This window comes from Helianthus annuus, chromosome 15, assembly GCF_002127325.2.
Source record: "Helianthus annuus cultivar XRQ/B chromosome 15, HanXRQr2.0-SUNRISE, whole genome shotgun sequence".
In the NCBI taxonomy this organism is placed as follows: domain Eukaryota; kingdom Viridiplantae; phylum Streptophyta; class Magnoliopsida; order Asterales; family Asteraceae; genus Helianthus; species Helianthus annuus.
In genome coordinates this window covers 103,934,954-103,950,835 of record NC_035447.2, presented here as the reverse complement: position 1 = coordinate 103,950,835, position 15,882 = coordinate 103,934,954, and the positions used below count along the sequence as shown (strand labels likewise).

Sequence of the window (15,882 nt, the reverse complement as noted above, 5' to 3'; positions counted from 1 at the left end):
ACGATTTGCTCATCAATATTCTAAATATCCAAGTTAATTTTACATGCTACAATTCATTCATTACAGAAGAAAACAAAAAAAAAAGCAAAATAAGTTGTTGTGTATATAAAACCTCATTCAAACGAAAAACAATTTACTTACTGTGTGTATGAAAAGCAATCTAAACGGTGCAATTACTTGCATTGCTGCGTTGCTACAGGATTTGTGAGCTCGGTACCAACCGGTACCGAAAATACCGTTACCGAAATCCCCATAAGTTGGTACCGGTACCGAATATACATAGTATGGTACGGTTCGGTACCGGACGGTACTGGTACGGCACCGGTATTTGTGGGTAAGAACCGGTGAATACATGTGCAGAACCGGTACCGAAAATACAACAGTTTGGTAAATTTAAGACCGGTACCTATACCCGATACCATTTGCTCATCTCTTAATTCTAATTTTAAATAATAAATAAATTCTAATTTAAATTTAATAATAATATTACTGTTCATTCACTTTGAAAATTATCATATATGAATATGAATTATCATATATGAATGTTCATTAAGTTTGAAAATTATCATATATGAATGAATGAATGGTTTGGCAAAGGTTTCTCTCTTCGAACCGGCCATAAGCCGAGTTAACTGGTCTTTTATATTTTCTTTTCTTAATTTTGAATATGAAATTATATATATTCTAACTACCTGTGTTTTAATAAAATAATGCAAATAATCTTGAGAATAAAAACCATCACAAGCCGTCAAACCAAACAGTTTTTAGGCTGAAGGGTATAGGGGTCATGGTTGGAATACGATTTACCACGTAGGAAAATAAATGGAAGGCTACCCCATCCCTCTCAATGATTTGCCACGTGTTACATTACTAAAAAGAGCTCTAGTTACACATGTAAGGGCTGTTTGGAAACTTTTGAATGGTTAAGTGCTGAACCAGTAAGAGGTCTGAATCATTAAGTGCTGAATCAGTAACAGATCTGAACCATTAAGAGCCAATATAATGCTTAACCGTTCAGAGGTAAATTGTCACACCCCAACCGATGGCGGAATCATCGGGGCATGGCACTGAGCGAAACAGATTGTCCAGAAGTTTCCACAACAACTATTAATACTATTCAGTTAAATGATACGTCCCATACCGTATCCCAAATAATACAATATATTATTACAGATAACAACTAGGCAAATACCCTGTTCCGACAACTCAGATTTAAATAAATAACATAAATATTGTTCAAAGGCTCCTAAAGACCCAGCCTGACAAGATCTACAGACAACTATGCTCTAGTTGCTCGTTCCTGACAGACAACTATTTGTTGGGGGCCTCTAGAGCTTTATTCTAGCCTCGCTTTCCTAGCAAGCAAACATCTTAAACATCTATCACATACGTTAAAATAAAGTCAATACATATAATGTAAACGTGAGCATACAAGTTTGATAATAGCATATAGAGTTCGAAATAGTTTACGCATAACCAGCACGTACACAGAGAAAAACGAAGCATGTTAATTATCGAAATGGACCTATCGATACCAATGACTGCGGGTTGATTGTCCGAGACAGTTCGCAATACATGATTACCACCGTAATCCATGCAAGTAATTGTCCTTAACAACCCCCGTGTGAACGGGTGCTGAGTCCAAACTATAGTACTACGTCGTTAAGGCAGGTAGACAGCATTCCACGTGTAAACACAATCAACAAGCATTCATTTAGTCACGTAAAACATGCGTAATCGGTTAGCGTTCAAATAATTGAGTAGTGTGTTCGATTGTGATTTTGATAAGTAACGTATGTAACACCCAAAAGTGCTAAAAGCAAAAAGGGATCGAGTATACTCACAGCGGTTGATTGATGGATTGAAGGGAGCGCTTTGAGAGTAGGGTTAGCCTGAATAGTTCGATAGCATAATTATGAGCAATGCGTAAAATGGGAACAAGTGCAAGTGGGTCGAACAGCCTGGTCGATCGAACAGCAGGTTCGATCGGACGGGTTGTTCGTTTGGTTAGACAATCCGTTCGGACAGTCTGTTCGATCGGCCGGTAGGCTCGATCGGCTAGACTGTTCGAGTGGATTGTTTCTTTCTTTGAGTAGGATGTGTTAGTGTATGATGGTTTGAACTTTTGAAGTTTTCGTTGTAGTATTTGAGAACACTGAAGTGTTATTACCTTTCAGGTCGATCGATCGAACGGTCTGTTCGATTGGCCGGCTTAACCGATCGGTTAGGAACTTCAGTAGTAGTCCTCAGCAGGATGTCACTCGATCGAACAGCATACTCGATCGAACAGCATGCTCGATCGGGTGGCATTCCAATACGTCGAACGAATTGAAAATCGATTAAGTGTTGAAGCATAGTATCTCATGATCCGAGGAGTAATGTTATCCAACAGCTTGTTCGATCGAACATCATCTCGTTCAATACTATACTTCATGAAATTGTCGAAGTGTGGGGCCATATGCTAGCCGATCGGCTGGCCTGGTCGATCGGCTGGCATGTCCGATCGGTTGGGCTGTTCGTTCGAACAGCCTAACCGTTCGGCCAGCATCCTGACCTGGTCGACCTGTTTGTCTAACACTTGGTTGTTCTGATTATTTGGCGTTATATTGAGGTAGTTTGACAACAAGCTGAACCATGGAACTTTCGTTCTTACTTGTTTCCCCTGCTCGGACAGGAACCACCCAAGTCCGGATGGTGAACGGTTCGGAACTATGGTTTAATGTTTAACCCGAAGTCGGTGAACCTCGTAGATAGAACCCGGGTCTTGAATCACACTACCATTGGAATGATTAGTGAGTTGGCTCAAGCCCCGTTTCTACCGGTGTTGAAGGCATTGAGTGTAAAAGAGTTGAAAGAAAGTTGGAAATCCCTCTTTCAATCCTTCACACCATGAGAATGTTTAGATCTATAATAGACCTTAGTTTGTTTATGTGGAAATCGGTTAGATCCGAGCTATTCATGGTGGATTGAGGCCAAATCATGATGTTCTTGAAGAACACCATGTTGACATCATCCTAGAATGCTTAGATCTTGATGATTTCACGGTTAGAAATCAAGATTTGAAAGATAGAAAGGTGTAGGGGTATGTTTTGATCAAGAAAGTACAAGATTTAGGATGAAAACTTACCGAAATTGGAAGAAATCTGAGAAAAGGTGAGGAGCACGAGCTGGTCGATCAGAGAGTTTCCAAAAGTGGAAAGAATGACAATGACAACCCTGTTTATAGGCTCCAAAAGAGGAAAGGGCTGGCCGATCGGCCAGGCATCCCGATCGGCTGGGCTGTTCGATCGGCTGACAGCCTGATCGATCAACAGCCTGGTTCGAGTGTTCGGTGCGACGATTTTTGATATTTCGATTTCAATTGAAGATGATACGAATACGACAGAGTTTCCTATTCAAATTATTTTCAGTCCCAACTACCATATCTAACATACAATCATCTATATTTCACCCTATCCTTACGTTACCATTCGTCGTAATTTAATTTCGATTGCATTCGATTTGAGTCTCAGGTTTTGATTGGAGCTTCGATTGATTCGATTGAATACCACACAAAACATAAAGTAAGCAAGCACAGGTAACACATAAGGCACACACACAAGTAATATAACACCAATTCGCATAGTTCGAGATTCGAGTTCGATTGATGATTTGATTAGCTTGATTACTGATTGATTAACTTTATCGCATTGTTACTTCCTACTATTCACAGTCGTAAGTCGGTTCGCGTCGATCAAACATTCGATTATTTCTTGATTATAACACTTACTCCACATAATACAAATAAAACATAAAATAGACTAATTATAGTCAAAGAAGTCAAAGTTGACTTGGACTTTGACTTTGACTTTGACATTCGAAAACACGGAGTGTTACATAAATGTCTAAACAATTCAGATTAGAGGTCTTAACCATTCAGAAGCAAATGTCTGAACCATTCAGACATTTGCTCGCGTTCAGACATTTGCTCGTGAAACAATGTTAACCATTAAGTGTTGAACTAGTAAGAGGTCTGAACCATTAAGAGCTCCATTAAGGGGCTGTTTAGCAACATCTGAATGGTTAAGTGTTGAACCAGTAAGAGGTCTGAACCATTAAGTGCTGAACCAGTAAGAGGTCTGAACCATTAAGGGCCTGTATAATGCTTAACCATTCAGAGGCAAATGTCTGACCAATTCAGATTAGAGGTCTTAACCATTCAGACTCTGTATAAATCATAACCATTCAGAGGCAAATGTCTGAACCATTCAGACATCTACTCGTGAAACAAACAGTCTGAACCATTAACTGCTAAACCAGTAAGAGGTCTGAACCATTAAGAGCCTCATTAAGAGGTAAACAAACAGCCCCTAGGAGGTAAACAAACAGCCCCTAACTAGCATAATGCTACATATGTATGCTCTGAACTTGATTAAGTTGTCTCTCCCCCTCCTCATACTCATAGGCGATTAAAAAACAATGTCACGCAATCAACAACTAGTTCATGGTGTGAGAAGGTAATCCCATGCATTGTTAAGCATCATGGAAAAGAAAGATGAGATGGCAATCACCAAAGCTAAGTAGGTGATGGCTTTAAAGATGTTATTGTTTTAGTTGGTTGTTCTTTGTTGTGTATTTTCTTTAAGTAGAGTTATGTAATGATAGTCTTATTAAGTAGTAATGGATCTATTTGACTTTAATGTTAACATAATATGTATATTATTTTGTTTGTTTGTTTATATTGGTTGTGCTTATTCTGGTTTTTTGATTGTTTGTTTACCTTGTATATGCGACGGTGGCTGTTGGAAGAAGACAGTTGTGTTGGTGCACCACCACCGACAAGGAAGAAGACAACGTTTAACGATCGTGGTTTCACTTACCGCTGATAAAGAAGAAGACAGCTGTGATGGTGGCTGTTTGGGGTGTTGCCGAATCCGGTTTCAATCATCAATAGTTGCTGGTACGGGACGTTTCCAAATCTGAAAATTGGTCAGCATAGCTTCAGATCTAAAAACCAGTCACTACGATGTGAAACCGGAAAAATGGTGAGGGAAGTGGTTGGACGCCCTATCTTCTTTGTCTCTCTTATATGTTTCTGACAAAGTTGCCGCCAGTACCACCTCCCGGGATGTAGGGAGGGAGAGAACTAACATGAAACCATTTTTTGTTGCTTGTGTTGCCGGCGGTCGTTGAGAAACCTATTGATTTATGGATTTGTGGAACACTTGTGTAGGGGGGGAGAATGAAAAGAAACCATCTTGTTTTTTTAAATGAATTTCAATTGTGATAAGAGAGTGATGATAAAGGATTTTATTGATGGGACTTGTCTGATCATGTACTTTTGACTTAAGGCAAATTCCCAATATAACCTTATTGTGCCTTTTATCATTTAAATAATCCACAATGTAAATTTAAATTGAACTTTTAATTATGAGCCACTAGATGATCTACATCAATCGTTGATAGAGAGTTTCTTAGGTTTTCTCACAGCAATTAAGTTTTCTGTTTATCCTTTCCTAGGTTTTGGGTGGATGGCTTTAACCTTAGTGCTGCAGTTGATGGCTTCAGGTAAGTAGATAAGTACTGAAGTCATCTGAATCTTCCCTTCATCGTCTAGTGATTTTCTTTATCATCTGAATTCATCATCAGACGTCTGAAGTTCAACTTCAGTCGTCTACTCAACGGTTCAGTCGTTTGATGTCTTTACACGTGTTCCTCATTTGAAGTTCTTCGACATCGGCCGATTGCTTCTAGAGATCTTCAACTGCGGCTGTATAGACTTCAGACGCTTTGATATTGAGTTCAGCTAACTCATTCTGTTATCAGTTACTTCTCAGTTGCAAACGTTCTATTTGGAGTTTTTTTTTCAACACTTATCATTAAAATGGACTAACGTTGACCAAATTCTGGACTTTTAAATTTAACTGGGTCGTCACCAGCGTCCGTTTTGGATAATTATCGCTCTGACCAAATCCAAATCCAAATCTTTGCATTATTTGGGCTTGCTAGACCCTAAAAGACCTTAGTTAACTATAATTAAGTCTAATGATGCATAATTTGCAATAAACATGTTTTATAATAGTACTGATTCCAACCGAAAAATACCGGATGTCATACATTTGGCGTATTCAACCGTACAACAATGATGACGATAATGATAATCAGGCCGTGTAATTTGGTTATTTTTAACTTTTTATGTAATTTTTTACTTTTAAAAAGATTATTGTTTTCTTTTGTTTTAATTCATATAAATGGCTTTTTATTTAATTGTTTTGTTTTGTTAAATAAGGATAAAAAAATATTTAATTAAAAAAAGGATATGCCCCGTTGTCTATCACCCTTCGTGATGTGGAAAGAAGACCCCCCAAAGTCTACGTAGTGCCTATATGATAGGCGTTTGCCTATGACTCTATGTAGTCTTAAATAAATATAATTTAATTATCCTTTTAATTATCAAATCAATGCATTTAATATGTTGAGTAAAGTACAGTTTTTGTCTCTGAGGTTTACACCCAATCACAGGTTTACACCCAATCACAGGTTCAGCCCTTATTTGAAAAAAAAATAACAGTCTGGTCCATGTGGTTGTCGATTGCTAGCAATCAGGTCCCTCCCAGTAACTGGCCGTTTGTAATTCAGTGAAAAGACTAAAATAACCCCCAAAACTATACTTACAACTTCAGTCCCTACTGTTTTATTTCATAATTTCTCTCCATTTTCAAAATTCTTTCCTAATCTAGTAGTAAGCCACCTTAAGCCATTAATTAATTAGCAATAAGAAGGTAGTAACACAACAACAAGAAGAAATCAACACATGTAAGCAGAATTGGAAATACGTTTAGAAAGTGATCTGGTTTTGACTATTTGGAGTTGGGTTGGGTTTGACTTTTTGCCCTTCAACCTGTTTGTAATCAGAATGCAGTTTATAATATTGAACATATGTAACCAGAATTGAAATGCAGTTTATAATCTTGAACTGGATTTGACTACTTGGAATGCAGTTTATAATCTTTAACTGGAATGCAGTTTATAATCTTGACTTTTTGAACTTGACATGTGTTTAACCAACTGGGGTAGCCCAGTTGGCCACCGACACTCACCTCTTCCCAGAGGTACCGGGTTCGAGTCTTGGGAGTGTCATATGTCTCCCAGGGTAAGAACTCGACATGTGGAATTCACCGCGGAGCTAGCTTGGTCGGGTAGCGGCTCCCGGAGTGGGATCACTCCGGCGGTTGGGAGGACCGTACACTATCCCTCCCAACTTGACATGTGTTTTACTTATAGAAATGCAAATGGTTTTGACCTCTCTTTGACACCTGTTTGACCTCTGTTTTGTTGGCTCATGTTTGAACATGAGTAAAACCAATACATGTATCTACTGTCAAATACTAGTTCACTCAAATACATGTATTCACTTAAATGAACAAACAGATTATCAAAACTAAACACATTAAATTGGCTAAAACAGGTCATCTAACACCATAAACCGTCAAACATTAGTTCATCCAATTACAGAAATAACTCATCTAAACAAACAGATTTCCAAACAAAAACTTACAATTCAAATATGTCATTCATCAGTATTCATATATATCGTAAGTTTGTATAACATTCATACATATAAACCACTTGGGTTACCCTTGATCATGAACAACTAAAACCCAAAACTTGACCACCCTAAGTAACCCGGTTAACTTTTGTAACTACCTCTGATCATCTACGACTAAAACCCCAAAATGACCAGACCAAACAATCCAAAAACAATAGTTATAGTTAACCAATTAGCTATGCATCATATATGTAAGGGAAAAGACCCTGAAGCTGTCACAGGCGACGGCCAAAATAGAGCTCAACCCGAAACCCCCTACCGGATCTCATAAGAACCCGATACTGGATCCTAATGTTCCTCCTTGTGAATTGGACCCTGATTCCTACTAGAAATCCATGAAAAACAAACCACATTTTAACTACTATACAACAATACAAGGATCCAATCAAGAAATGAAATTTCAAATTCAAAATTAAGATAATGCAGTAACAATAACGTGGAATGTGATCAGAATAATGACGTATTGGTTGATGATGACCGGAGCTGATGTTGATGATGATCAGAGCTGATATTGATGATGATCGGAGTTGTGTTGAGCAAGCGAGGGTTTTGGGGAGGAAGGAGTGAATTGTGGCTTATCATGTAAGGTTGGGGATTAAAAAGGTTGGTGAACTTTCAGACATACTAAAATGACCATTCTGCCATCCTTACCGTTAAGTCAAATGATGGTCAACTAACGCTTGTTACTGGGATGGACCTGATTGCTACAGTCGACAACTATAGGGATTAGACTATTAATTTTTTTCAAATAAGGGTTAAACATGTGATTGAGTGTAAACCCCAGGGACTGAAACTGTACTTTACCCTAATATGTTTGTTTTGTACGAATAGTCTACATGTAAACATAAATAATTCTCGACCACTCCTTCCTTAGAGTAAATTGCCATTTTAGTTTCTGAGATTTGACCAAAATTGCCACTTTAGTCCAGATAGTTTTTTCTTGCCATTTTAGTCCAAATAGTTTTATTTTCTGCCATTTTAATCCCTGACTTTTGTCATTTTTTTTTCAATTTTCATCCAACCCACCAACTCCATTCAAAAAAATTAGTTAACTTAGGTGAATTTTGGCCAAACCACATTTTTCTTTCTTTTTTTGCAAGTGCGATGGTATGGGGATGGTGTTATGCAGGTTTACAGTTGATGACTGTCGTCAGAGTCAATCAAAAACCTAATTAAACTACGTAGATAGCGTAAGTAGGGTATCGTATCCACGGGGAATATGTGGTTAGTGTTTAACTAGAGAATATATATTAAAGAAAAGCAACTCCCACCCAGAATCCCGATTGCAAGTTTAACACAAAAATCCATTTACAGATTCATAACACCCATTTACAGATTCATACCACCCAGAATTACTATATAATTAAAACCGAGAAAAGTGTCAAACCGTACAAATCGTTCACTTGAAGAAAGCCACCTAGTTGCTCATGCCTCTGTGCACACCAAAAGGCGGCTGCCTTCCGTGCGTCCCACCTCTTGCCACCAAATTCTGCCGTCCGCCAAAAATCCCCTAAAACTTGCGACCCCCAGATATATTAATAATTCTGCCGCCTGTTGACTTCTCTGCCCCCTCTCTATTTTTCGTTGAATATGGCCTAGTAATTTTTCAATTGTGGGCCTGGCCATCTTTTAATTCCCGTTTCCAACGACCACATGCTTTCAAGTTGAAGCCCAAATACCATATTAATCCCACTAGCCTCTAATTGCTTCCTGTAACTACTGCACATCGACGAAAACATATAATACTTTCATTTTAGATTCCTACCTTTCTTTCTTTATTCTCATGACTATTGATGGGGTATGGTATTAGACCCAACCCGAACGACCGGACATATCCGTTAGTTATCACCTTTTATTATAATATTTATTATTATTGCGTACTAATCCGCGAAGCCTAGCGCGTTGTAGTTTACACTACACTAGGTTGTGGGCTTGTAGAGATAACCCCTAACTGGGCCTGGCCCATTGAGGTTAGGGGAGGCCCATATCTCCTATATAAAGAGGTGTTCACCTCATTATTAGGGCACAAGATATGGAGCCACCACAATTTTGTTACTGGAAACAGGGGATTCTTTCCCCTACCGGTCATCTCTACAACTTCACTTTCTTGTCTTCTCCATTGCAGATCTAGGTTCAAGAGGAAGAACAAGGCGTGATTCTTCACCCTCATTGAGAAAGCGGTCCAATCATCTCGGCGGTGATTCCGTGTTTCAACATTGGCGCCCACCGAGTTTATGTTATACATTTGTTGATCACATCTTGTTTTATCCTCAGATCTTTAGATCTGTGTTCTTCACATATGCTTGCCTGGTTCAAACTTTCAGATTTGTTCTAACTTCTAATGGAGCTCAAAAAGAGGGTTATTGACAACATTTCATAGATCTTTTCTATCGAAGTTCAATAGACCAGATTTACCCTTTTGGGTTAAATGCAAATACGTCCAGATCTGTGTTCTAGGGAAATCCACACACGAGATGTTTTAGATCTGGAATTCACACTCTCTTTGCAAGGAAGACGACCAGATCTGAGTTTCTTTTTAAGTATACATCACGTATTTCATCAACAACTTTCATATTTGCGCTCGTTTAAGCTCCAAATGCAAAATCAAAGCGGATTTATGGAACCGAACTATGAATCGGCAATGAGCAATTTATGAAGGCAGATTAATGGGGTGCAGATCTGTTATTATACAAGGTTCTCTCAAGCTATGCTTTTAGATCCATATTTTGCGTGTTTCTATACCTAAATTGACGTCATTTACACATGTTATCAAGTAAGTTATTTACCTTTCGTCTTTATGCGCGTTTAGTCAAAACCAAAGGGATGACAAAAGGTCATATGAAATCTCCTGTTGTAAAAAGTTTTTTACAAGAGAAAACACAGTGCAAAATGCCACGTCATCTCCTAAAGGTCTAAATGCTCATCATGATTCTTCATGATTCTTGACTTTAAAAGGCACAAGAAAGTTAATAAATTTTTTGACCAGGTAAACAACTAAATCTATTTTCCGTTATTAAATTTTTTTTCAATAAAAAAACGCTAAAAAACTTTTACAGCTGTAAACAGCTAAATAAAATAAAGTTGTCTGACATGACATGTCCTTTCAACTTTTTGTCTTTACCCAAGAATAAGGACATCACCTCTCCCTCTTTATCATTAAAAGAGGGTAATAATTTACAAGAAGTTCTGGTAACAAGCGCCGATATGGTTAGACATATGCTCCGCCATATGCTCCGCCTCAAGGGTAAACTACGGCTCGCGAGTAAGCTCTGCTACCCCCATATGTTCCGCATTCCTCGGATAAGCTCCACGCGCACCGGAAGAGCTCTGTCGCGCAAACAAGCCCCTCCGCGTGAACAACTCTACTGCACATTGCCGGAAGTTGCGCCGCGCACGGGGTGTTCCGCATTCACCGGATAAGCTCCGCCGCGCGCAAACGAGTTCTGTCGCGCAAGTAAACTCCAACCTTTGCGGAAAGCCCCTCCGCGCGAACAAATCCTACTGCACATTTTCCGGAAGTTGTGCCGCGCAATGTTCCGCATTCGCCGGATAAGCTCCGCCGTGCGCCAAACGAGTTCTACCGCGCAAGTAAACTCCAACCTTTGTGGACAAGCCCCTCCGCGCGAACAAACTCTACTGAACAAGGTGTGATTCTTCACCCTCATTGAGAAAGCGGTCCAATCATCCCGGTGGTGATTCCGTGTTTCAACAACTATTTTATTTAAAACCATTTATGTTGCAAATGTATACACGAGATTTTATATAGCAACCATTATTGTTTTTATTTTAATCTTATATTGTAAATTAATTACATCGTTTTAGCATGTTTTCATCGTAGCCCGCATGATAATAAAACCACATCAAAAGACCGTATTTTTTATAATGTAATCGATGCATTTATAACACAATTAATATAGAATATAGTGTACCTAAAATGCACCGATCAACAGTGAAGATGATGGCGGTGGTTGTTGGTTTTACGATGATGGCGGCGGTGTTGGTTGATGATGTGGGTGCGGAAAAGTGGCTGGTGGTGGTGGGGTGGATGGGTGGTGACGGTGCAGGCAAGTGGTGGCGATGATAGAATGTTGTGATGGGTTGGGTGGTGGGGTGGTCGATGAAAATGGAAAAAAATGATAAAAGTTAGGGACTAAAATGACAGAAAACAAAATTATATTGACTAAAATGACAAGAAAAAAAGTATTTAGACTAAAATGATAATTTTTGTCTAACCCAAGGACTAAAATGAAAATTTACTCTCTTCCTTATGTAGATCTAGATGTTCCAAGTCAACGCGTATAGTCTTCGATGTTGTATCAGAGAAGCTAACGTTTATGAGAACCAAAATCAGCCGCTTCTGCAATCGACGCTCCCTCAATTGCCAGATAGTCCAGATTAGCCCATCCTCAAGAAATTGTTCATGCAGGTTCCTGGTTTGATAGTCATTCCTCCTAATTTTTTTGAACGCATGCCTATGCTTCAAGTATTAGATCTCTCTAATACAAACATAGTGTCTTTGCCAACATCCATTTCCAATTTAACATCGCTTCGGGAATTTTACTTGAGAGATTGTTCCAATTTAAATGAATTACCAACCCATATTGGAATGCTTACAAAACTCAAGGTGTTTGATATCAATGGTACCGAGCTCATGTTTATTCCAAAGGAAATTGGGAAACTTGCGCATTTAGAAGTTTTGCGCGTTTCTTTGTCTCAATATGCAAAATGTTATATAAGCATCCGGAATGATGCCGAAGAGACTGTAGTACCAAGAAAGATGATATCGGAACTCAGAAAATTGCGTGAGTTGTGCATTAGTGTACCTCCAGGCTGAGTGGTGGAATGAAGAGTAAAAGATATTCAAAACGAGTTATGTGATTTAGAAAACCTTCAAACTCTGAGATGGTACTTGCCAACGAACGAAGTACTGCAACAGTTTTTACTACTTGAAAGAAATCAAGTTCCAATATTTACAAATTTATCCAATTTGATGTTAACCATTGGTCAATCTGCACGACTTATATCATGTCTACCACGTGGTATTGAAATGAAGTTTGATGAATTCAAAAGATGCCTTAAATGGATACATGCCGAAGGAGGGATGGATGACGTATCCAAGATATTGGTAAGTGTCGAAGCTTTGTTCTAATTTCGCCATTGGACTCTTGAGAAGCTCTCGACTTCCAACCTTATAAAGCTGAAGTATTGCTTACTTGCAGAACGCAACGAGATGGAAACTCTTGTTGACGCAAGTGGCCCGTCTGAATATGTAGAAACTAGAACAAGGGATGGTGAAAAAGTTGGACTTGAATTGCTACAGTATTTGAGTATTCATCACATGTACAAACTACAAAGTATCTGGAAGGGAGCAATTGGTAAAGATAGTCTTTCCAAACTAAAAATCTTGGCATTGCATACATGTCCGCAGCTGACTTCAAGTTTCAGCCCAAGATTTGCTCAAAATCTCTTATGCTTGACAGAGCTAATTGTTGAAGATTGCCCTAAAGTAATTAGCCTCATTAGTAGTGAATACCATAACGTCAAACATGGTCCGATCTTTCCAAGCTTGGAGAGGATTTTCCTTTTAGACCTACCTGAGTTGGTCAATATTTTTGGTGGTCTATATGTCTTGGAGGAATTAAACACTTTGCTAATTTATAATTGCCTAAAACTCCGGTTATCCATCATGGAGTTACCACATATAAAGAAAATTGAAGGAGAGAATGAATGGTGGAATGACTTGGATTGTGACAAATCCCCATGGGAAAATATCTTCGTGCCACTTAAAGAAGGGAGAGATCTGATTGAGCAACTATATGAAGCAACAGACTCTCTAAACCATTTCCATAACATTCGATCTGAAGGTAAAACTTTCTGTTAAAACTCAATACGTATATTACATCTCATTTATCATAAACTTTCAAAGGTTCTATCCACCGATGCTCATACTATATTAAATTCTTTATACACTAGTCCTATGCCTAAAATTCGTCTGTTGCTGGACTAGAATATTAGTACAACAAATAGAAAATATTGACTCAAGTGCAACACTTTGTGGTCTAAACGTAATTAGAAAATAGACTCTTGACTTTTTTACTGTTGATTAGCCACCAAACCAACCATAACTTTAGGAACAATAATTTATTAGATAATATATAGGGTTTATTATAACTACCCATATGGTATATTGTATATAGTTGATTAATACATTGTGTTGCTGCAACCTGTTCTTCGGTAGTCAACTTCAGCCATTGCCCCCTTGTGTGACACTTCTTTCTCTCTGGTCGTGCCTCAACTTCTCAAGGCGCATTGTGCACATATATGTTGTCAACCAACCCAAGCCCAACTTAATCAATCAAGCAACCCAAATCAACTAGCCCAAATAAGGTTATGAGTATATTGATAATGTTTCTCTTCCCATCCCATCCCATCCCCTTCTCTGAATTGTTTTTTGTTTCTATTGTAATCAACTTTGCCTATGAATTTCAATGAAATCAGTACCTATTGTTTATTGTTTATTGTCGTATAGTGGGTAATTATAAAGGGTGTGTGGTGAGCATATATAGTGCATTGTCTTGTAATCCTATGATTGAGAAAAGAAACATCAATTTCATATTTTGCCTTTTCCTAAGCTAGTTTCAATTATTTTTGTATTTTTATATCTTTAGTATTCCCATCTTTACATTATTAGTAAATTTTCTACCAAACAGAAAATGATGAACTGAAATCGTCAGCTGAGATGTCAATGGAGAAAGGGAAAGAAACACTCTTTCCTACAGAAGGTACTTTTTTTTTCTAAGTCTCGTTTGTTAGAGTATTCATATTGAATTCCTTATCCGCATTCCTATAATTACACTAAAAATCACTATTTTTTTCTCTCTACTTTTCAATTGAATAATATTTTTTACATCTTTATCGTCACTTTTTCTCTTTTCTCCCCTCACAACCACTTTTGAAAAATATTAAAAACTAATAGGGGTGAATAGTGTTCGTGTTTATATTTACAGATAAACAGTAACATTTTCTCTCTCATTCACTCACAACCATTCCTTAAAATATATGTATAGTAGTACACCACTCACAACCAGTATATTTTAAATTAAATGCCTAGAATACATATGATTGTGGTATAAATTGTTGTGTTTCGTGTTTTTCTATATTATACCATATCAAAAGAAAATAAAACATCATACCTAAAATTTAAAACAACCATGCCTACATAGACTTCTTACACTTTGTAGGAAAAATGTCTTTTTTACACTAACCTTACCCTATATACATATATTGAGAAACGTAAGAAAAATTTTGGACTACACATTTTCTCTAAGCCGTTTTTTAAATATAAACATATACGTATATTGTCAATTTTGAATTATACATATATCAATACAGTGTATAAAACTAACACCATCATCCACTCATCTGAACTCCATATTCAAGTCCTCAACTCGACATTCATCTGCAAAATGTATCCAACAAACCAACTTCTTATTTGTCTAACTTTGATCAGCAAAAGTTGCAAGTCAATGATGCTATCGCCAACTAACAATCTCTTAAGGCTACTGGCGTTGACCAAAGCCCCCCGGTCAATGTTATCTCCGTTGGTCAAGATATGGTTTTAAACAGGTACAAAGAAGAGAGTGGGCAAGCGCCGTCTATTGGAGATGTGAGACCGTTTGTGCCTTCTCAACCGTGGTCTGGTGGTGGCGGTTCTTATGATGGTCAACAAGCACCGTCGTTTAATAATGTAACTCGAGGAACATCTCAGAGTCACACATTTGCTGATGTAGCTCCACGAGGAACATCTCATAGTGACACATCTGCTACTGGAGTTCAGATGTCTGATGCACAAGTAGACGGGGTGACTTTGATTCGAAATAATTTCAAAAAATACAGATTATCTTAATGTGTTTGGACGTGTTGTGTGTTTTGATATTTATATTGTATTTCAATTTCAATGTCATCATTTTTTTCTTATTTTGTTTTTTTTTTTCTGTATATTGTGATCTTATTGGGTGAACCGTGAATCTATTTCCAATTTTTATATATATATTTTGACTATCTACCATTCTACCCCAGTTGATTTCAATTTGGTTGATGCATATATTTGTTATACATATCATTTTAGAAAAAAATGAATATGACACTGTAGTTGGTTGGTTGGTTTGTCGGTATTTAGCCACTTTTTTCTTGTTTTCTTACTTACGCAAAATGCCCGCAATTTTTGTTTTTTTAGGAGGGTAGTGACGCTCCACTAGTGATGGAATTCCATCACTCACAACATCCAATTAAGT

The 15,882-nt window shown here is 37.8% G+C and overlaps 1 protein-coding gene across 1 annotated transcript; it reads left to right on the top strand.

Annotated features, from left to right (window-relative positions):
- The first annotated feature begins 10,765 nt into the window (after positions 1-10,765).
- On the top strand, positions 10,766-15,607 carry LOC110912061 (disease resistance protein RPS2-like). The gene is made up of 4 exons (XM_022156734.2): positions 10,766-11,233; positions 11,862-13,452; positions 14,299-14,370; positions 15,099-15,607. Exons 2-4 carry the CDS (start codon positions 12,819-12,821, stop codon positions 15,116-15,118), a joined length of 726 nt encoding a protein of 241 aa, XP_022012426.1. The 5' UTR covers positions 10,766-11,233; positions 11,862-12,818; the 3' UTR covers positions 15,119-15,607.
- The last annotated feature ends 275 nt before the right edge of the window (positions 15,608-15,882 follow it).